The following is a 21,655-nucleotide window of genomic DNA, read 5'->3' on the forward strand; positions in this document are numbered from 1 at the left end:
CTTACCTCAAAAAGTGGTAAATCATGGGACAAAAACTTAGGCAGGTTTACGTCTATAATGGATCTTAGTAGCAAAATTTCTTCGTTCTCTGATGGATATTTCAGCTAAAAAAGAAATTACACTGATGCAAATATGTTCTTAATTTATTTTTATGGTTTCAGAAAGTAGATGCTTGTTTTACAAGTTGTGCATTCCTGTTGTGCATCTTTGTACTTATTCATCACAGATTTCAGGTCCACTGACAATACTATATGTTCCAGCTGTAGGTTTACAAACGTACATCAAGTCTTTACAACCTAACACTGATCTTATTGTTTGGGAACTGGCTGCCAATCCACTTTCATATTAACATTCTGTTGAGAGGTGAGGATAGGAATTTGACTTTGACATTCTTTCTGTATTGCAAAATGCATTCTGGGATGTGTGCCAACTATCTCCAAAGATGGGTAACTTACCATACTGTCAGGTAAAGTTAAAGCATTCAATGCAGTGGACATTCTTATAAGCCTATACTTTAAAAGCTCTATCAGGCTATAAAAAAATCTAGAGTGAATATGTATGTATTTCTCTTTTGAACCACAACATATTTATTTACTATGTTTTTCTTGTGTATTAGGATATACAGGTAGCAGATTCAAAAAGGTAGGCATGTTACTGAGTAAGTCTAAATATAAAGAGTCAGATTTACAAACATGGACACCTAAGTTATGCCCGCAAAATGTATGCATTCATGCATTGTATAAACCAAACCCACATTTGCACAAAAAAACCCCAGTTACTAACGTTCCATAACTGTTCTTCAAGATGTGTTGCTCATGTCCATTCCACATTAGGTGTGTGCGCACTGTGTGCACTGCTGCTGGAGATTTTTCACTCCGTGGTATCTGTCGGGCCAGCTCTAGCACCCTCTGGAGCCGCACACTCATGCACTGGTAGAAGGGGTGCTGAGGGCTGAGGGCACTCTCTCAGTTCCTTCTTGACAGACAACGCTGACAGAGAGGTAGAGGGTGGGTCATGGAATGGACACATCTTGAACAACAGTAACGGAAGATTAGTAACCATTTTTTCTTCTTTAAGTGCTTGCTCATGTCCATTCCACGTAAGGTGACTCACAAGCAGTACCTCAGGAGGTGGGCTTGGAGTTCATGGACATGTTGACTCTAACACTGCTCTTCTGAATCTGGTGTTGTCTCGAGCCCGTTGGGTTATGGGATGCAAAGGTATGCATCGATGACCAACTTGCAGCCCTGCAGATGTCTTGGATTGGCATTTGCACGAGGAATGCTGTTGAAGAGGCCTGAGCTCTCATGGAGTGAGCGTTAGGATGGTTGGTGACAGAGCATTTGCCTGCTCGTAGCAAGCTCGAATACAGGCAGTTATCCAGGATGAGATCCTCTAGGCTGACACCAGAAGCCCTTTCATCCCTTCTGCTAGTGTTACAAAGAGTTGTGTGGATTTGCAAAAGGGTTCAGTCCTCTCAATATAGATGGCAAGGGCATGCCTAACATCCAAAGCATGAAGCCACCTCTCTTCAGAGTTCCTGTGAGGCTTCGGGAAGAAGACTGGGAGGAAAATAGCCTGGGTGCTATGGAATTGTGAAACCACCTTTGGCAAGAAGGCCCAGTGGGGGAATTGTCGGACCTTGTCTTTGAAGAATATTGTGTACAGTGGTTCTAACGTAAGGGCCCTGATTTCAGAGACACTTCTGGCTGAGGTGAGTGCCACCACAAAGGCAATCTTCTAAGAGAGAAGTAGTAAAGAGCATGATGCTAGCAGCTCGAACAGAGGGCCTGTGAGCCTTGACAGGACCAGGTTTACGTCCCATGGACGGATCAGCTCATGAACCTGAGGACAGAGTCTGTCCAGACCCTTGAGAAATCGGACTGTTATCTCATAGGAGAACACTGACCTGCCATTCACCGGCAGGTGGAAGGCTGAGATTGCTGCTAAGTGCACCTGGACAAATACAAGGGCCAGTCCTTGCTGCTTTAGATGGAACAAGCCCAATATAGCCTGCAAGGAAGAACGAACTGGAGAGAGACCTCACTGAGACACCCATATTGAGAAGTGTTTCCATTTGGCCAGGTAGGTAGCCCGAGTGGACTGTTTCCTGCCACCTAGCAAGACCTGTTGAACTTGCTCTAAACAGGCCTGCTCCCCTGGGTTCAGTGATGTAACATCCACGCCATTAGGTGAAGGGATGCGAGGTTCAGGTGGAGCAACTGGCTGGGTCTTGTGAGATCAGGTCCAGATGGATTGGGAGCAGAATGGGGGATGCTACTGATAGATCCAGTAGCATGCTAAACCAGTGTTGGTGTGGCCACACTAGGGCTATAAGAATAACTCTCACCTTGTGATACAGAGGGACTGGGGGAAAAACATAGAGCAGGAAGGTGTCAGAGAGGGAGCCTGGACTGTGCCCACTCAGTGAGCAAAACTGAAAGCACTTCCTGTTCTGCTTGGTGGTGAAGATGTCTACCTGGGAGACCCCCATCTTTGGAAGATGAACCTGGCAATCTCCAGGTGAAGGGACCACCTACGGTGAGAGAAAAAGGATCTGCTGAGGTGATCCACCAGTGCATTTCAGGTTCCCAAAAGATGTGGCACCTTCAGCTGGACGGAGTGCACAGACAGATAGCCTCCTGACACAGGGCAGAGGATCGAGCACCTTCCTGTTTGTTGATCTATAACATGGCTGCGGTATTGTCTATCAGAACGTGCACAACCTTGCCTGAGATCCAGGAGTGGAACACTTGGCAGGCTAAGCATACCAGGCTAAGCACATAAATATCCCTGATATTTATGTGCAGGGATAGTTCTTCTTGGGATCATAGGCTCTGAGTCCTGAGGCAGTTGAGGTCGGCCCCCCAACCTAAGTCTGAGGCATCCGAGACCAGGGACACTGAAAGCTGAGGGACGACAAAAGCTACCCTATCTTTACCAACCTTGGGTCCTTCCACCAGTCCAAGGAGGCAAAGACCAAGGGAGGAACAGTGAGCACCGAGTCCAGGAGGTGTCTGTTCAGGGAGTATACTGACGCTAGTCATGTCTGTAGGGGCCCGAGATGCAGCCTTGCATGCAAAACCACATGGCCATGTGCCCCAGAAGATTAAGGCAAGCTCTGGCAGTCATAACTGGATATACCTTGATTTTGATACCGGGTCCAACATAGACTGGGATCAAGCCACAGGAAGGAAGGCTCTGACCTAGGTCAAGCTGAGCACCGCCCCAATACATTCTATTCTCTGAACTGGAAAAAGAGTCAACTTTTGCTTGTTTATCAACAGGCTCAGGTCCCAGAAGGTGAGTCTCTGACAGATCTGTGACCAGACAGTTGTCAAGGTATGGGTAGACATGGAGTCCTCGCCATCTGAAGAAGGCCGCTACTACCAACTAACACCATACACTTCGTAAAAACCTGAGGGGCTTCAGACAGGCTGAAGGGAAAACCGGTAAACTGGTAGTGGCACTGATTCACAAGAAACCTTCTGTGGCCACAGAAGATAGAAATATGAAAGTATTTGTCCTTTAAGTCAAGGACAGTGTACCAGTCCCCTGGATTCAGGGAAAGAATGATGGAGGCCAGGGAGACCATGTGGAACCTCTAGTTTCTTGAGATATCTGTTGAGGCAATGGAGGTCCAAAATGAGCTGATGGCCCCCTCTGGGATTATGAAATATCAGGAGTAGAACCCCTTCTATCTCAAGTCTTGAGGAACCCCCTCTACAGCCCCCATGTGTAGGAGGGATTGCACCTCCTGGAAGAGGAATTGCTCGTGAGAAGGGTCCCTGAAGAGGGATGGGGATGGGGGGTAGGAGGAAAGGTGTAGCCCATTCTTACTGTATTTAGTACCCAGCGGTCCGATGCTATATGGGACCATGTCAGGCTGAAATGGGACAGACAGTCCAAAAATAAAGAGGAGGCAGGATCTGAAGTGGGAACTGGTATAGCACCTTTGGGTACCTTCAAAAGGCCTGCTTGGGCTCCCTAGAGCACCTAGAGACTCCAGCTGGGAGGTTGAAGTGGATGGGAGTGGTTGGCTCCACTTATAACCTCTCCCTTTTCTTTTGTAGGGCTGTCTCAAAGATGGTGCCAAGAAATGTGGTTGTTGTTGAGGCCTGAAGTGCTTCCTGGAAGCAGAGGGAGCGTAGAGGCCTTGTGACCTGAGCGTGGCTCTGGAGTCCTTGAGGCCATGAAGCCTTGTGTCTGTCTGCTCCGAAAATAGTGAGGAGCCTTCAAAGGGGGGGTCCTGAATGGACTGTTGAACCTCAGAAGGAAGTCCCAAGGACTGGAGCCAAGAACAACACCTCATGGTGACAGCAGAGACCATTGTCCTCGCTACCGCATCTTCTGCATCCAGAGCCACCTGTAGAAAGGCCCTTGCCACATTCTCACCCGCCTCCAACAGGGCAGAAAATTCCTGCCTTGAATCTTGAGGCAAAGAGTCTTTGAACTAGGCCAAGGAATTCCATAGATTGCAATCATATCTCCCCAGCAAAGCTTATTGGTTGGAGATACACAGTTGAAGGTTACCCATTGAATAAACCTTTCTCCCAGTTTTTTTGTGTCTTTTTGTTTGGGGGTAGCACTCATCTAGCCCTGCCTGTCCTACTCGTTCGCTGCCGACACAATGAGGGACCCTGGGAGAGGGTGCAAGTACAGGTACTTGAATCCACTTGCTGGCACATAATATTGCTTTTCTGCCCTCTTTGAGGTGGGAGCAAGGAAGGAGTTTGCCAGAGGGCCTTGACTGGACCCATTACAGTGTCATTAGTGGGAAAGACCACTTTGGAGGGAGTTGCTGAAGCCAGAATGTCGATCAAGCTGTGGGAGGTTTCCTTAAGCTCCTCAATTTCCAGCCCTAGGTTAGCTGCTACCTGCTTCAGGAGGTCCTGTTATGCCCTGCGGAAGTGAGCTACTGGGTTCCGAGATGGCCTCATCTGTGGAGAAGGAGGAGGCTTGCACCAGAGGAGGGGCTCCTTCCTCTTCCTCAGCCTCAATGACATCCAAAGGAGCCACATCCTGAATGTCAGTACTGGAGTTGGGATCTGGGGCCGAGCAGAAAGGACCGGTAGCCTGCTTCTCCAAAGCCACCTAGCAGGAGCGGTGGAAGGGAGGACCTGGTAAGGGGGAAAAACCCCAAAGGTTGCAGTATGACCACTGCATAGGCTACTGCCGGGCTGGCCAGGTGCTGGCAGGTGGAACTGCTCTGAAGTCTGGTGGCATGTAGGTTGGGTACCAGCGGTGAACCTTAGGTGGCATGTAGGGATTCCCTTCTGACTCCAACAAGGAATCCTCCCCTGCTGACCACGGTGGAGGAATACCCCTCTCTGCCTCCCTACGGTATCGAGGGTCCAGGGGGCGGACCAGAGACCATCATGACAACAACGAGATCAGGGCCAGTTTGCTCTAGAAGGTGCCAATGGACCTGATGCCAGGAAAGAACTTGAGATTCCCTGCTCCTTCCTGTTTCTGTCATTGGAGTCAGTGGCTGTCCCATCAAATTCAGGGAGACTAGGAGTGACAGTAAGTCCCCGGCCACTGCAAAGGTCTCTGGGGTCGAAGGGACAGTCAAGCCGCTGGTACTGTGGTGGCTTCCAGGTGTCAGCAGAGGGTCCTGCACCGAACTCATGCTCTGGATGGACTCAACGGTGCCACCATGACACCAGGGGTGGTGGAGTGGCCCGGAGTGGGTCGCACTGTGCTGCCTTCCCCATGCTTGTCCTTTTCCTGTACCATCAAGCGCCCTCTCTCTGTGCACTACTTCTTGTGCTTTTTCCTTGGCACTGGAGATGGTGAATGCGGTCGGGAAGTGTGTGGTGCCAGAGGAGCACTTCACACCAAAGCTGAAGTGCTCAGTGCAGAATCAGAGTGGCTTTGCTCTGAGGCTGGTCTGAGAGCGGCCTTCATTAGGATAGTCTCGAGCCATAACTCTCTATCTGTTTTAGTGTAGGGTCTAAAGTCCTTGTGACAGATCTGGCACTTGTCCCTCACGTGAGTTTCTCTCAAGCATTTCAAGGAACTGGAGTGTGGGTCACGGACATAGGTTTGCCACAGAAGGCACAAGGTTTGAAGCCGGGGACTGGGGCATACCTGGCCCCTGGAGTGAAGAGAGTCTTTCAACGACAGGGACTAACTATATACAATAACTATTTACACTACAACTAACTACAATATCTATATATACTAAAACTATGTTTAAAACAAAAACTAAGAAACAGAGTCCAAAAATCACTGGGAAGAAGCCTGGCCAAAGCAAGAGGGGTTGTTCCAGCAACCATCACAGGCAGTAAGAAGGAACTGAGGGGGAGCAAGGCCGGTGACATTCTTTATAATGGCATATGAGCATGTGGCTCTAGAAGGTGCTAGAGCCAGCCCAACAGAGAGCACTAAGGGAAAAATCTCCTGCAACAGTGCATGCAGCGCACACATGCCTAATGTGGAATGGAGATAAGCAAGCACTCAAAGAAGAACAAAACTCTACACTGCACACACAGCTCTCCCCTTGGAATGAGGATGCGAGCGAGATCAAACCCACATGTAGTAGATGTTAGTCACATTGCTTAATGCACTACTGGAAGGTGCTCAGATACTACGGCGAAGTGGGCAGGATAAGAACCTACATAGCATTGAATAGAATAGAATCAAGCCTCACTCCCCAATACCTCACCAAGTCAGTGGAAGATTGGTTAAAGTCTCCTGTATGCACAGGAGGTAAAAGAACCACCCAAAAGTGGACTGAGCTAGTACACCTTGAATTGCTGTCATGGGACAAGTTCATTGTGCATGGACAAAGGTCCATGAAATTTGCAAGGACAGCAGCTAGCATAGCCATAGACAAAGCCTGACTACAGTTACACAGGAATGTATTTTGCTTTCAATCAATATGTAATTCTCATTAGTTATGACATGGACATCAAAAAGTGATTAGTCCCTGGAATGCTCACAGCAAGTTAAATTGTGCCCTGTAATATACACTCTCACCCCTAAATTTTCAGAGTCAAACAGCGATTTAGCTATTTATATGACTGATACTAACAGGACTCATATGGAAAAAAACAAATATCTATTTGAAAATGTATGGAACAGTGTGAACAAATTCTTCTGCTACGAACATGAAACAAACTTTTCTGATTAAAATACTGGATACCAAAGAAAATGTAAGAAATCTTTTACCTTCAAGTTACCAGCTGCAGTAAGCACTGACTTTACAGCTCTCATTCCATAATCATAATGATGCTGGGAAGACAATTGCTCTGAACATAGACGATATGTAGCTACAATTTTCACTGACAGAGGTCGAGCAGTAACAAAACCACAAGAATACAAGACAATTTCTGCAATCATGGCATAATCAGGAACCATCATAGCTACTGTTCTAAAGAGAGCCTATTAAATAAACATTAAAAATCACATCAGCCACAGTGACATACAGTATCGCAATACTTTGTATAACTTCTTTTACACATGCATAAAATGATTTCATTATTTCATTGTAGCCCACAAAAGCTTATGCTCTAATAAATTTGTTAGTCTCTAAGGTGCCACAAGTACTCCTGTTCTTTTTCCGGATACAGACTAACACGGCTGCTACTCTGAAATCTTTCATTACAATGGCATCCAATTAAATTCCAGTATCAGTAAGTCAATGACTATACTATATGTTTTATTACTTTCCATAAATATTTACAGATGCCTAATGTCAGAGTGAAAATTCATTTTTGTAAGGTTTTTTTATTCAACATAAACCAGAAAAGCACAAAAAATACCACAAAGCTGCAGAAGGAATGACTGAAATCTTGGTGCAAGTGGCTTAATAAGCTTTGAAGCAGCTGTTGCCAGAACGGTTGCTGAAATCATAGTTGGGCTGTAGCCTGGGTTTACTGATATTATTGCTGTTTCTTCCTAAATAGCATCAAGACCTGTTGATATAGCATGAACTTACTGCTGTTTTTGCTGTTCTGCCAGCCATTTCAGGACATCTTTCACTTTCCATTTCTGTACAGAGGGTCATTTTTTTTCATCCCATCCTAACACCTCATGTAACCATATAAAGGCCCTATCCTGTTTTGAAAAGAATCTACAAACGCTGCATATAACAGTAACTCAAATTACAGTAACAAAACATAAGCCTCAGTTTTCTCCCTGGATTTGCCAATTCCTAGGGTTCCTGTAGGAATTGCTCTGATCCTCAGAGAGACACTCCAACTCCTCTTGTACTAACCTATATATCACCTGGGTACTTGCTAACACCAGATTTTAAGATGGCTCAATAGAGGAGTTCCACATTCCTAGGTAGCTTTTAGAATGTGACATGTTACAATGACATTATTTGTGAAACCATCAGTAAAATGCACAATAAGATTTTTCTCTTACTTTAACATTCATATCTTTTTGCTTCAGAGAAGAACACTTGGGCTGAAATACTGACCCCCAATGATGTCAACAGCAAAACTCCCCTTGACTTCAATGGGGGTTTCACAACTGGCTCCCACAGACTTCAGTGGTAGTTGTGCATCCATATTCAAAGTAAGAATATGTCTGTTTATGTTTAGAAATCAAGCTATTTGAAAAATAGTAAACAGTACAATTAATTCTGATTCTTAACTTGATATTAAAGCTGGATAGAAACTGGTTTGCAATTTCTCACATCAAACACTCTGGCTTCCTGTACAACAAATCAAGTTACCTTTCAACAAGTAACAATCACCAGCAATAACCAATTTAAAACTCATTATTTATAAATATTTTTCACAACTTATGAGATATGAAGTGTTCCTTTTACTTTCTGAACTTTCAGCATTCTGGGCTGAGAAAAAAATGCAGCAATTTCCTTTAAATATTCTGTTTCGTATTCAAAAGGGCTGTTAGCACAGCAAGTTGTAAAATTTACGACAAAACATCATTGCACTAGAAAACACCAATTCAATAAAAGAAAATGTTTCACTAAATATATAAGCGATTCAACAAACTTTTGTCAAAACACAGGCAGATCTCTCCACCTCCCACCTTAGCGCCCTGCTCCTAGGGAGGAAGAGGCACAGTGCTGGGCACTCTGCCTCTCCACCTGCCCCCTTGTTCTGGCCATGGAGAGGCTCAGCACCAGGGCAGTCTGCCTCCTTATCTCCCATCTTGCTCCCAGCCATGGAGAGGCACAATGCCAGCAGCTCTGCTTCCCTGCCTCCCCACTTGCTCTGGGGGATGGGCAGCAACCCTCTCCAGGTCTCCAGAGCTGGGGATGAATTTCACAAGTGAAATTGATACCTTCCTAGAGGGCAGCTGGGAAGCTGAAAAATTTCATTTTGGCTCTCCTGAAGCAGAATATTCTTGAAATCCTTTTCCATTGAAATGTCATGATTTTGATGTTTTGTTGTGCTTTGAGAGAAAACTTTTTTTCTCAAAAACACCAAAATATTCATGAAAATGGATCCCCCATTTTCTACTAACTGTACGTGTTAGATCCTTCTCTTAAAACTACCTCTTGACATTGGCAATTTTTCTAATTATTGCACTGTCTTCAGGCTAATTTTTCTTTTTTGTTCCTCTTCATGAGAGGAGATAATAATAATTGGTTTGAATATTGAGTTTAGAGCAGTAAAGGTTGATTTGATTAAATATTCTCAGTAATGTATGTATTTGATGAGAGCATTATTTCTTCTGTATTAACTTCAAAAATTAATAAAACTAAAAGTTTAATAGTTATTCTAACTACTTTCTACAGTACCTTAAGATTATCTGGAAGCTCTGAACGCCCAGCATAACCTGGATTCATGGTTATAAAGACAGCACACGTGGGATTTAGTTTCAGTTCAGTTCCTTCAAATACTAGTAAGTCAGACCCTGAATTGATACCTATGGACAAACGAAAATTAATGTAATTGTAGTTACTAGTCAAATACTACTTTTTCTTACTCTTTATTTTATTCATATTTAGCATAGAAGATGTGACTGAAGCAATAGATTACCTCTCTGGATAGTAAGAATTTGTTGAGCAACAACAGAAAGTACTTCCAAATCAATTCTGTTAAATTCATCAAAGCAAGCCCAGGCTCCACAAGATAACAAACCCTGGAAGGGTATAACAGACAAACTATTAATTCATATTCATTATTTATTTTCAATGTAACAGTGATAACTGAATAATGAAAAATATGTATTTACATTTAATATACAAAAGATGACTATACTCAAGCTTTGGGCATGTTAGCAACTAACCAAACTCACAACTCATATAGGAACATTTTCCAGAAGCATTACAGTGTAAAATATATTAATTTATCAGCCAATAACTCAAAACAACAAAATAAAATAATATCCCAATTTAACCCAAACACCTATCAAATAGATGGATATCCTGAAGGTCAGCACATTTTGACTATTTCAGACAAGGAAGCAAGTTTCAACTCCAATGAGCCTATATGGACAACAATATGCCTGCAGACACCCTCTTATTTCTAACAGGAGAGCTTCAAATCAAATGCCTCCACTGACTCCAGCTGGCACCGTGGTATGGAGAGAGAGGCATTCTCTCAATCAAAGAGGTCCCATTCCCCCTGGCCATTCAGGGTTTTGTAGGTCAAAAAACCCCAAACACCCTAAACTCCACCTGGAGACCAATAAGCTGCTAATGCAGGTCCCAGAATACTGGTGGAATGTGGTCCAGATGACATACTTCATATAATAAGGGGGATGTGGCATTCTGCACCAGCTTCAGTCTGCAGTCGATTTGAGTGTATTTCAGTAATCTAATTTTGAAATGACTAAGATATGGATAACAGTAGCAAGGATCCGAAAGAAAAAGTCATTAATTTTGGATGACATTCACACTCTCTCTCATAAAACCTGAGTAATATGGACAAATCAAGAAACTACAGGGCTGAAATTCATTCCCAGGCCCTCAGTTAGTGGGTTGGCAACAATGCACTCCTCCTTGGCAACCATTACTTTTTTGAAGCAAGAGTAAATGTCACGATCCCTTTACATACCTATGCAGGGATGCCACGCTACAGAATATGTGTAACTGGATTCATTTGCCCTTTCCCCCATGATCCATTCTTTACTGACCTATTTGGAGCCAAGACAGAAACCCCTCCCAATATATGCAATATCTTCCAAAGATGCTAATACAGGGGTTCTGCAGCACACGCTGTGGTAAATTTCACCCTCTCTAAATATTTTTCTGTAATTTAATATGTTTTACTTTTCACATTTTAAACACAGCATTTTGTTTTTTCATTATGGATAGATTATTCTAGTCAAGCACCAATGTTTCAGACAAATTTGGATGAACTTTTGCCAGGGTGAACTTTGGAAACCACAGGTTTCTTATATTTATAGATTTATTTATATAACCCTAGTATAGGTTATATATGTTCTACGCCATTTCACATGCCAGAGTGAAATAAAGAGGCCTTAGTGTAAACGAAAATCCAGCCCTAATGATTAATCCAAACCTTAAAGAATTTTCCTAATGCAAGGTAATCCAATCCATCAGAACAATTAAAAACCACACATTGCTTCGCTACAGCCTTTGCTAAGTCTTTCGTAGTTTCAGTTTTTCCAGTTCCAGCAGGACCTTCAGGGGCACCTCCTAGATGAAGGTGAAGTGCTCCAAACAGGGTTCTGAAATTAAAAAAAAAAAAAAAAAAAGGTTGATAAAAGTGTGCCATTTTCCTTACTAGCATTGGTAACACATGTCATTTTTCCAGCTATTCCAGCATTTACAGGAAACTTTAAAAACTGCTGTTCAATGTCTGTATATCCATATTCAACAAATTCTACTGGATTTCCTCCCAAAATATTTTTTACTACAGTACCAGCAGTCACCAATACTAGTCAGTCATACATGAAGTAATTTACCCAGAGTCCAAAATACTGCTTCTTTCTAGTCACTTTCCAAAATCTCACTCCTGTAATATCAAATGGGGCTACAGACAGAAAAGTGATGTAATAAATTACACCAATGGATTAGAATATTGATTTAATCTCACGTTTGTTCAGTTTACAATTTAAAATAGGATTTCAAACTAGTGACACTTTAAACTACACTGGGGTCTGAAAAGATAGCTGCATCACCGATAAAAAAAGCACCTCAGTCAAAATTTAGCACATGATTTTGTTTTTGATTTATGAGGCAGAACAGCATCTAACACACTCCACCTTAGCAGGTATTTGCTCTGAAATACTTACAGTAGTAAAAACATTTTTTGTTCAGTAAAACCCCTATCTAAGTACTTATATGGCTCTCATCACAGTGGTATCAGAGCACCTATGTCCAAGCAGAAATTACCTGAAGCCATAAAGGAAACATGTTCAATGAGAAACTGCCATTTTTATAGTTACTTTTGTGAGCACATCTGTTCTTTAAAACAGAAATCTATAGATAATTAAGTTTTCCCAAAATGTCAATTATATCACAATAAAAAATTAACACATACCCTAATCTAATAAATAATCAAAAAGCATACCATATCATCATGCCTAAAAGAACAATAGAAACAAGTAATAAAGTAGAATTATCCATTTCATTGTGGCAGACATCTATTCTGAGGACTCAATTAAATTATTTCAGTAACATAAATTCATGTCCCTAACACATTCACTAATTTGTGGTTTTACCTGTAGCATCTGTCTGTAAGTGGAGTAATAACCAATCTTGGGGTATTGCCAAGATACTCATACCCATATTTCAAACCAGCATTGATCATCTTTGTTTGTAGATGTCCTTCCTATGGGAACAAAATATATATTTTATGTAGTACAGGAAACTAAAATAAATATAACTAATCAGGATTATTCTTTAAACGTTTAGCTTGGCATGCTGCTATTAGAAACAACTACTGAGCAAATCACATGGCTTATGGTATATAAATGAGATGAGTAGGCTTTCATCTCTTGATCCTCTAAGCAAAAATCTCTTCGGGACAGTGATTTTCTCTTATTTCTTTACACAGCAAATGGCATCATGGAGGCCCAATATTGATTGGGGCATCTAGGTACTACAATAATTCTAATTAATAAATTTAAAGACAGACAGTAGTGTGACACTTTCAGGGTTAACTACGAATAGAGGATGAATCACCACCTCCTGTTTACAGCATGAGGAAGCCTTGGGTGTCTGTACCCACCAGGGAAAACATGTCCAAAACTACTAGCTGCTGGCAACACAAGCACTGCCACTCCAGGTTTTGCAAGCCCCGCTCTTTTCCGCTGCAGGCTAGCAATTTCCACCCCCCAACCCCAGCCCTTAGGCTCCCTAAGTAAGTCCTTAGGTCAGAACAGAGACAACCTGTAGCTAAATCTATGGAGATAGTTAGCCACCAGAGCTCTGCTCTGGCCTTGAGGCACAGGCCACTCCAACCTATGTGTACATTTCACTTTGTTGCACTTGACTGTCCAGGTCCACAACTTCTGGACATCCACAATACACACAGATTTGCTGACTCCATGGAATCCATGCCCCCCAATTCACCAGTCTCATTAGTTCAGCACTCTCCTTAACACACAGAACTTAGTCATGTGTATAGAAGAACCAAACAGAAGTTTATCTGACAAAGCTTAAGATAAAGATTCAAACAGAAGCAAATACAGTAACTCCTCGCTTAACGTTGTAGTTATGATCCTGAAAAATGCGACTTTAAGCGAAACGATGTCAAGAAAATCCAATGTCCCCATAAGAATATATATATATATATACACAGACACACAGAGTAAGTTTTAAAAAAAAAATTTAATACTGTATACAGCAATGATGATTGTGAAGCTTGGTTGAGGTGGTGAAGTCAGAGGATGGGATATTTCCCGGGGAATGCCTTACCGCTAAATGATGAACTAGCACTCGGCTGAGCTCTCAAGGGTTAACCCATTGTTGTTAATGTAGCCTCACACTCTACAAGGCAGCACAAATGGATGGAGGGGAGACAGCATGGCAGACAGAGACACACACCCTGTGTGTGAGAGAGAGAAAGATGTGCATTGCCCCTTTAAGTATGCTGACCCCACCCTAAGTACCTGGTCTTCTTAAGTAGATCAGCAAGTTGAGACACCAGCTGCTGCCAGCAAGCTCCCTCCATCCTGAGCCCCATCGTGTCCCCCACCCCTCCTCTATGGTGATGGGGTAAGCGGGGGGGCAGGAGCCGGGTGGAGGAGGACACCCTGACATTAGCACCCCTCTTTCCCCCACCCCTCTGCACAGCGAGCAGGAGGCTCCAGGGAGCAGCTCCAAGGCAGAAGGCAGGAGCAGCACATGGCAGTGAGGGGAAGGACAGCTGAACTGCCAGTAACTGATAGCCTGCCGGGTGGCTGCCGCACAGGGAACTTAGGGGAGCAGGGAGCTGATAGTGGGGCTGCCAGTCCACCCTGGTTCCAAGCCCCCACCAGCTAGCTCCAACGGGCTGCTCTTTCTACAAGCAGTGGACAAAGCAAACAACTGCCAAACAACGCTATAAGGGAGCATTGCACAACTTTAAACAAGCACGTTCTCTAATTGATCAGCAACATAACAACGAAACAACGTTAACCGGGACAACCTTAAGTGAGGAGTTACTGTATAAGGACTGGAAACATATGGTTACAGATTAAAGGAAAACATAAAACTAGAGCCTATACTTATTAACAAGTTTCTTTACTGTCTAATAAGGTATTTCTCACCTAATGGTCCCTATAAAGCTTGTCCAATCAAGAGAGCTGGGATCCACTTTTCATGAAACACACACACTGACAGTGTTGTCTCCATAATGGATGCCATCTTGTGCCCTCCTTTCTCCTATTATACAGTTCCATACCTTTTGTCTTTTTTCATAACCATGGCATTTTGTTAACTTTAGTTCACCCCGATGGTCTCCCTATTCAAGATCTTTTGCTTGGGCTCTTTTGTGATTTGTAAAGGCCCAAGCCACCATTTTGTCCAGATTGCCAACATTTGGCTAGGCTGGGTCAAAAGAGGTCAATTTTTCTCAAACTTGATTGCATTAGCACTGAAAGCCATGCCACCTCAAGTGACCAGTTTCACTTCCAGCAGCTTTGGAACATAATATTCTACATGTGACATAATTCTTAAAATATTTTACATACATACATCCTACAATAACCATGACAACCAGCAAGTTCTTAACTTTCAGCAGAGACTACACATGTCCCTCTTCAGCAAAATAGTGTGAAGATGCCAATCAGAAGAGAACATGCCCATCTGGGCATGTCTAAGCATGTCCGTGGGTACAGACTTTTAATTGTGTACCCCGCTGTCATAAATATAAAAGGAAGGGTAAACACCTTTAAAATCCCTCCTGGCCAGAGGAAAAACCCTTTCACCTGTAAAGGGTTAAGAAGCTAGGATAACCTCGCTGGCACCTGACCAAAATGATCAATGAGGAGACAAGATACTTTCAAAGCTGGAGGGAGGGAGAAACAAAGGGTCTGTCTGTGTGATGCTTTTGCCGGGGACAGAACAGGAATGGAGTCTTAGAACTTAGTAAGTAATCTAGCTAGATATGCGTTAGATTATGATTTCTTTAAATGGCTGAGAAAATAAGCTGTGCTGAATGGAATGTATACTCCTGTTTTTGTGTCTTTTTGTAACTTAAGGTTTTGCCTAGAGGGATTCTCTATGTTTTGAATCTGATTACCCTGTAAGGTATTTACCGTCCTGATTTTACAGAGGTGATTCTTTTACTTTTCTTCTATTAAAATTCTTCTTTTAAGAATCTGATTGCTTTTTTCATTGTTCTTAAGATCCAAGCGTTTGGGTCTGTGTTCACCTACGCAAATTGGTGAGGATTTTTATCAAGCCTTCCCCATAAAAGGGGGTGTAGGGTTTGGGGAGGATTTTGGGGGGAAAGATGTTTCCAAGAGGGCTCTTTCCCAGTTATATATCTGTTAGACGCTTGGTGGTGGCGGCAATAAAGTCCAAGGGGAAAAGGAAAATAGTTTGTACCTTGGGGAAGTTTTAATCTAAGATGGTAAAAATAAGCTTAGGGGGTTTTCATGCAGGTCCCCACATCTGTTCCCTAGAGTTCAGAGTGGGGAAAGAACCTTGACACCCGCTCTGTTGCCAACATGGGTCAACAGGGGCACAAGTGGTTCTCAAAATGTTGGCTAAGGAGCAGATCTATGTAGTCCCCAAAGCTATTTTGATCACAATTGTGTTGTATCTGTCAGTTTTCATGCAATAAGGATTCTTCCATTGTTCAGGGTTCTCAGAATGTTAAGCAGTTTTTCAATGAACTAAACTCAAAACCAGCCCTTCTCTGCACCCTGTTTCACGTATGTCTCTGTCAGATGTTTCTTTGAAATATATTCAGCAGTGCCCAACTTCTGGAGAATACCAAAATGGAGGGTAGCAAACACAAAAAATAAAACATGCCTGGGAGAAATTACTTCTGTGAGAACCATTGGCAATGGGTGAGATTCAGTAACAATAAATGTAAAGTTTCACGGCTAGAGAGAAGAAATAAATAGTACAGATACAAAATATGGAGATGTAAAACTGCACTAAAATAAATTATTTCACAATGTCCCTTTAATTTTACCATAATACTACTTATTCATAAAACCAAACAATGTAGTTACCACAGTATAGGGTCACGTTTAGGAGGTGAACCCATAAGAGCTATCTGCAGTTACATGCCACAGTATGAAAATGTTTGACAACTGCTCTAGGACAATAGCTCAAATATGACTCACGTGAGTAGTGGTAACTGATAGACGTTAAACGACCTACACAAAAATAAGATGCAGCTAGATTTTTTTCTATTATATACAAATTTCTCTAATTAAAAATGAAACAATAAACGTTCGCAATGCACATGATTTTATCATCCCAACAGCGGAAACAGCATTAGTACTGTTGACCTATAAGTCCTTATAGCATGCCTGCCAGCCAGAGTCCCATAATGCTCTGAGGTCATGCTAAGACAAGGTAAAAAATACTAGCTTGCTAAACTTATCAAAAAAGTTGTAGTAATCTTTGGAATATTTTTGCAAGAAATAAATGTTTTTAGCAAGGTACTAACCACATAACTAAACAGGAGCTTGAGCTAAAACAGATGTTTATTATGCAGCTGGAAATGTATGAAATGTAACAGAAAACTAGGAAAGATACTACAAAAGATATGTCTGTATGTGAAAAAGAGGAAATAATGAGAATGAAACTGTAAACAACTTAGGTATAAAAGTGCCAAGTTGTAAGCAAATAAGCAACCTGACAGCACTATACCTGACTGTCATCTGCTGCAAGGATTGGTTCAGCACACTTTGGTAACGTATACCTCCTTTCTGTTATGCCCTGACTAATCATTACCTAAAAAACTTGATCAAAATAAGTTATCTGAGATCTCTTTATTTATTAAATAATTCAAAGCCATGAAAACTCATCAATCCTTATAGATTATTATTGACTTAATTTGTAACAGTACAGTGCATTCATACATCTTATTGCAGCTCAAAACAGTCCATGTTTACATGTCCAACTGGCATTTCGAAAAATACTTTAGTACATCTTCTGGACAAGGCCAGTATACTGATTCTAGTCTTCTAGTAACAACTGTTCCCAACAGATTTCTCTAATTACTGATACAAGCTGCTCTTATATTGGAACATCTCCTCCTGATAAAAATAATGTTTAAAAACATGGCATCTGAGACAAATATTTAGACCTTTGCCAAGAAGTGTAATGTGCATTCTCATAATACAGAAATCTTGATAAGTCAGACTAAAGCCCTTAACTCAAAACTTAAGATCACTAAAAAGTTCTCTACCTAGCCAGCAGTGTCAGGGAATCAAACTATACTATTAGACCAAATTAGTTTTTATCTCTAAACCTGCAGATTCAGCAAGTGCACTGACAGTCAACAGTGATGAAAAAAGTAATTTTAATTAAAATCATATATTTATGGCTACTGACCATTTTATCTTGCAATCGGCAGAATGATTGGACAGATACATTTTGTTATCAGCAAAAATTCTCATATTAGTGTAACTATTACCTGTGTCAGCAAGCAAGCACAAATTGAAAAGCTGTGAACAGAAATTCTCTTCTAATAGGATTCAGTGACATTACTTACCTCCCAGTAGTACCTAAGCTGACTTAACCATTCAAAGTCACTTTCATCACTGACTTTCTTGCTTACTAGAGATGCAAGAACATCCCTAGCATGAACATCCAGCACAACAAGTGCTCCAAGAGTCACTCGATTCTGCTTAGACAGCTTTCCTCGCACCAAGGTAACAATGTCATCAATCTGTCTAGTATTCTGTTCCAGATAATCCTCGAGTGCCTGAGAGAATTAAAAAATGAATAGATTACATTGTTAATCTAAGGAACTACCACAAATTCTGCTTATTTTACCATGAATTTTGTGTTTTTAAGATGTACTCTGACAAAGAGTAATAGTACAAATTTTCACTGGTATATTTCACATGAGATTGTTACTTGCTTTTAAACTCTACTTTTAAAATACATGTAACCCTCACTTGGACTTTGCAATCTCCTGGAACTCTGGACTGAGCCTCTAGTGGGTCCTACCCTAGGATCTTCAACAATAATGGGTACCAAAGCTCTCTGACACTATTTCCCAGCTTGCTTGGAGTCAGGGCTGTGAGCAGAATGAACTAGAAGCTCCTGCTGAGGCTACTATGGAGATTCTATAGTGGATGACATGAACAAGCAGTTTGCTGAATCAATGATGGGCAGGAGACTGGTTTCTGGGATCCCGCAAGCAGGAGGGTTCCAGAGCTCAGGCTCCTGACTGAGTCTGCACATCTACACTGCAATTAAACAGCCCCTTAGCCTGAGCCCAAGTCAGCTGGCATGGACTAGCCATGGGCTTTTAATTGTAGTCTAGATGTACCCAAAGAGACTAGCTTTAGTTTCAGTTTGAGCTTTGAGGGGGAACTGAGAGAGAAAAGAACAGCTCACAGACTCTCCAATTAATTCCCATGCCCCACAAAGGGAGCCTGAACTGCTGTGGGATCTAGCGCACGGGCCAGGCAGTTCCAGCCCTGCAGAGACCAACATCCAGAGTGGCAATGGTCTGATCCAACACTGACTAGCGAGGGCCAGCTGAGACCTATGAAAGACTCCAGATCATGGAGCTAGGAGAGGATCCTGCCCCACGCGGGGTGAAGACATAGTAAGGAGGCCCTTTCTGTTTAATCCGGCCGACATTTACAGAGCTGCAGCACTCATCTCAGGACTCATCCTCAGCATACCATCTGCTTGGGAAAGTGATGGGTGGATCTGGGGGCTGGGAAGAGTTGTGAGTATTGGGAGGTGGAGAATAGGTTGATTTGTTAATGATTTATTAGTTAACCCTGACCCTTTCCTTCCCCAGATCCTATTTTCCTGTTCCCAGTAAAGCCACTCCTTTGTTATACTGTTATTTTTGGGTATGTCATGCATTTGCTGGGGTTTGTATTAAAGTACTTTATTGTTTTTCATGTACTGGGCTGTATACGCCTTGCCAGCAGTGGTAGCATAATTTATTTTCCCAAGGGAAAACACCCCTTGTGTCTTGGGCACAGTGAGGAGTCACCCTGAGTGGATGGATCAGGCATTCACAAAAAAAGGAACCATGACCCAACCCACGTGAGGGGAATGGAGAACTCAAGCAGTAAGTACCAGGAAGGAGCCTTGAGCCACACATTAAGAAAGGGACTACATACAATATGTAAAAGACCAAAATATATTACTAGAAGTACAAGAGCATCTATTATTTTCTCCCATGGATATAAGAAATGGTCCTTTTCATTTTGTAGTTTTTATATTATGAAAATGCCAAGCCCTCTCTCAAAAGTTAACATTATCAACCAGAAAATCACATTTGTGTCTGCAAATTTTTTACCTACCATAGATACAAGTAACAACTACGATGTCTGTAACTAAAAGTAGCTAATGAGGAGAAAATATTTTCTTCCTTTTTTTTAGTTAAATAAACTTTAGTCTTAGTCAGTGCCACTGTTTCTCCTCTACAGAGTTCGTGTCTTTCTTGCTAAAGAGGAGTTAGTAAACATTAAGGCTTCTGCTGGTCGAGAATTTTTCATCAGAATAATTTTGACAGAAAATGCCCTTTTTGCAAAAAGAAAAATTTCTTCTCCCCCCCAGCTCCAGGCCAGGGAGGCTGAACATTCTGGCTCTTTGCCTCTCCTCTCCAGAAGCCAGGCTGGAAGATGTCAGTTTCACTTAAATTTCTGACCCATCAGCCCAAAAGCTGAAAACATTCTGGTTTTGGTCTCCTGAAAAAGAATTTTTCTTGATTTTTTTTGTCCCAGTTCAAGATGAAATTTTTCAGAACTGGAATTTTACATGGGAAGGTATTTCCATTTTCAGGCCAGCTCTAATTAAGGCCCCAGCTGAGGAAAACACTCTTATTTAGAACAGTATTTAACATGTAAGTTCTTGACACTTAATTGGTTCTTTATTTTAATTTCAGGATATACTTTTAAAAGGTGCTCTATATGAAACATCATTTTTTTAATTAATCCATTTAAAAATGAATTCAAGTTGGCAATGTCCCTTTAACATGTTAAAGTTATGGTCACAAGAAAGTTTCAAGAAATAAGTTTGTTCTCTTATATACCAAAAGCTGTGAAGATTATGATTTTTCCCCACAAATCACCAAAGTAATTCTAGAAAAAAAAGATCAATGATTAATATAATGCAAAGTTGTCATCTTTTTGTTGTTAATAGTTTCAAAGTTATAGAGCTGTATTAATATTCACAGAGACAAGTTTTGAATGTATATGTAACAGAGGAGATTTTTGCAGCACATATTAAAAATTCCTAAAAGAAATACATACTAGAAAATGTATAATGCTTTATTTTTTTGTGAAAAATTATCAGCTACGAATTCTCAGTTGTTGCACTAGTAAGGGCCCAATTCTGGCCTCAACAGCAGAAATCAATAGGAATTGCACATAGCTATGTGAGATAAAATTTGTCCCCAGCCATAGGATCGCAAAATTTAGATCCAGATTCTGATCCAAATACAAACATCTCCAAAGGTCAGGGGATGATAGGAATCAGTATTTCATTTTGGCCTGTTAGAGAGATTTTATTTATTTTATTATTTTTGTAGAGGTTTTACTATGGCTAATAACACCATAATTATCTTCATAATTATTACTGGATTTATCCTCACAACATCCCCGTGAGGTATGAAAGTATTATCTCAGTTTTACAGATGGGAAATTGAGACAAAGGACTTGTCTACACAGTGCATCAGTCAACACTAGCGTGCCTTTCAAACAGTACATTAACATAAACTAGAGAATATAAAATGATTAGGGGGCTGGAGCACATGACTTATGAGGAGACGCTGAGGGAACTGGGATTATTTAGTCTGCAGAAGAGAAGAATGAGGGGGGATTTGATAGCTGCTTTCAACTACCTGAAAGGGGGTTCCAAAGAGGATGGATCTAGACTGTTCTCAGTGGTACCAGATAACGAGGAGTAATGGTCTCAAGTTGCAGTGGGGGAGGTCTAGGTTGGATATTAGGAAAAAGTTTTTCACTACGAGGGTGGTGAAGCACTGGAATGGGTTACCTAGGGAGGTGGTGGAATCTTCTTCCTCAGAGGTTTTTAAGGTCTGGCTTGACAAAGCCCTGGTTGGGATGATTTAGTTGGGGATTGGTCCTGCTTTGAGCAGGGGGCTGGACTAGA

At 41.8% G+C, this 21,655-nt stretch overlaps 1 protein-coding gene across 1 annotated transcript in view; it reads right to left on the reverse strand.

The window, feature by feature from the left end:
* The window catches only part of DNAH7 (dynein axonemal heavy chain 7), a 287,995-nt gene that overhangs the window by 171,372 nt on the left and 94,968 nt on the right, over positions 1-21,655 (reverse strand). The window contains exons 22-28 of the mRNA XM_037913207.2: positions 18,060-18,272; positions 12,619-12,728; positions 11,454-11,622; positions 9,966-10,068; positions 9,725-9,852; positions 7,177-7,389; positions 6-104 (exon numbers count right to left, since the gene is read on the reverse strand). Coding sequence (XP_037769135.1) covers positions 6-104; positions 7,177-7,389; positions 9,725-9,852; positions 9,966-10,068; positions 11,454-11,622; positions 12,619-12,728; positions 18,060-18,272 — 1,035 coding nt within the window. The remainder of the gene's footprint in view (positions 1-5; positions 105-7,176; positions 7,390-9,724; positions 9,853-9,965; positions 10,069-11,453; positions 11,623-12,618; positions 12,729-18,059; positions 18,273-21,655) is intronic.

This window comes from Chelonia mydas, chromosome 11, assembly GCF_015237465.2.
Source record: "Chelonia mydas isolate rCheMyd1 chromosome 11, rCheMyd1.pri.v2, whole genome shotgun sequence".
Taxonomy (NCBI): Eukaryota; Metazoa; Chordata; order Testudines; family Cheloniidae; genus Chelonia; species Chelonia mydas.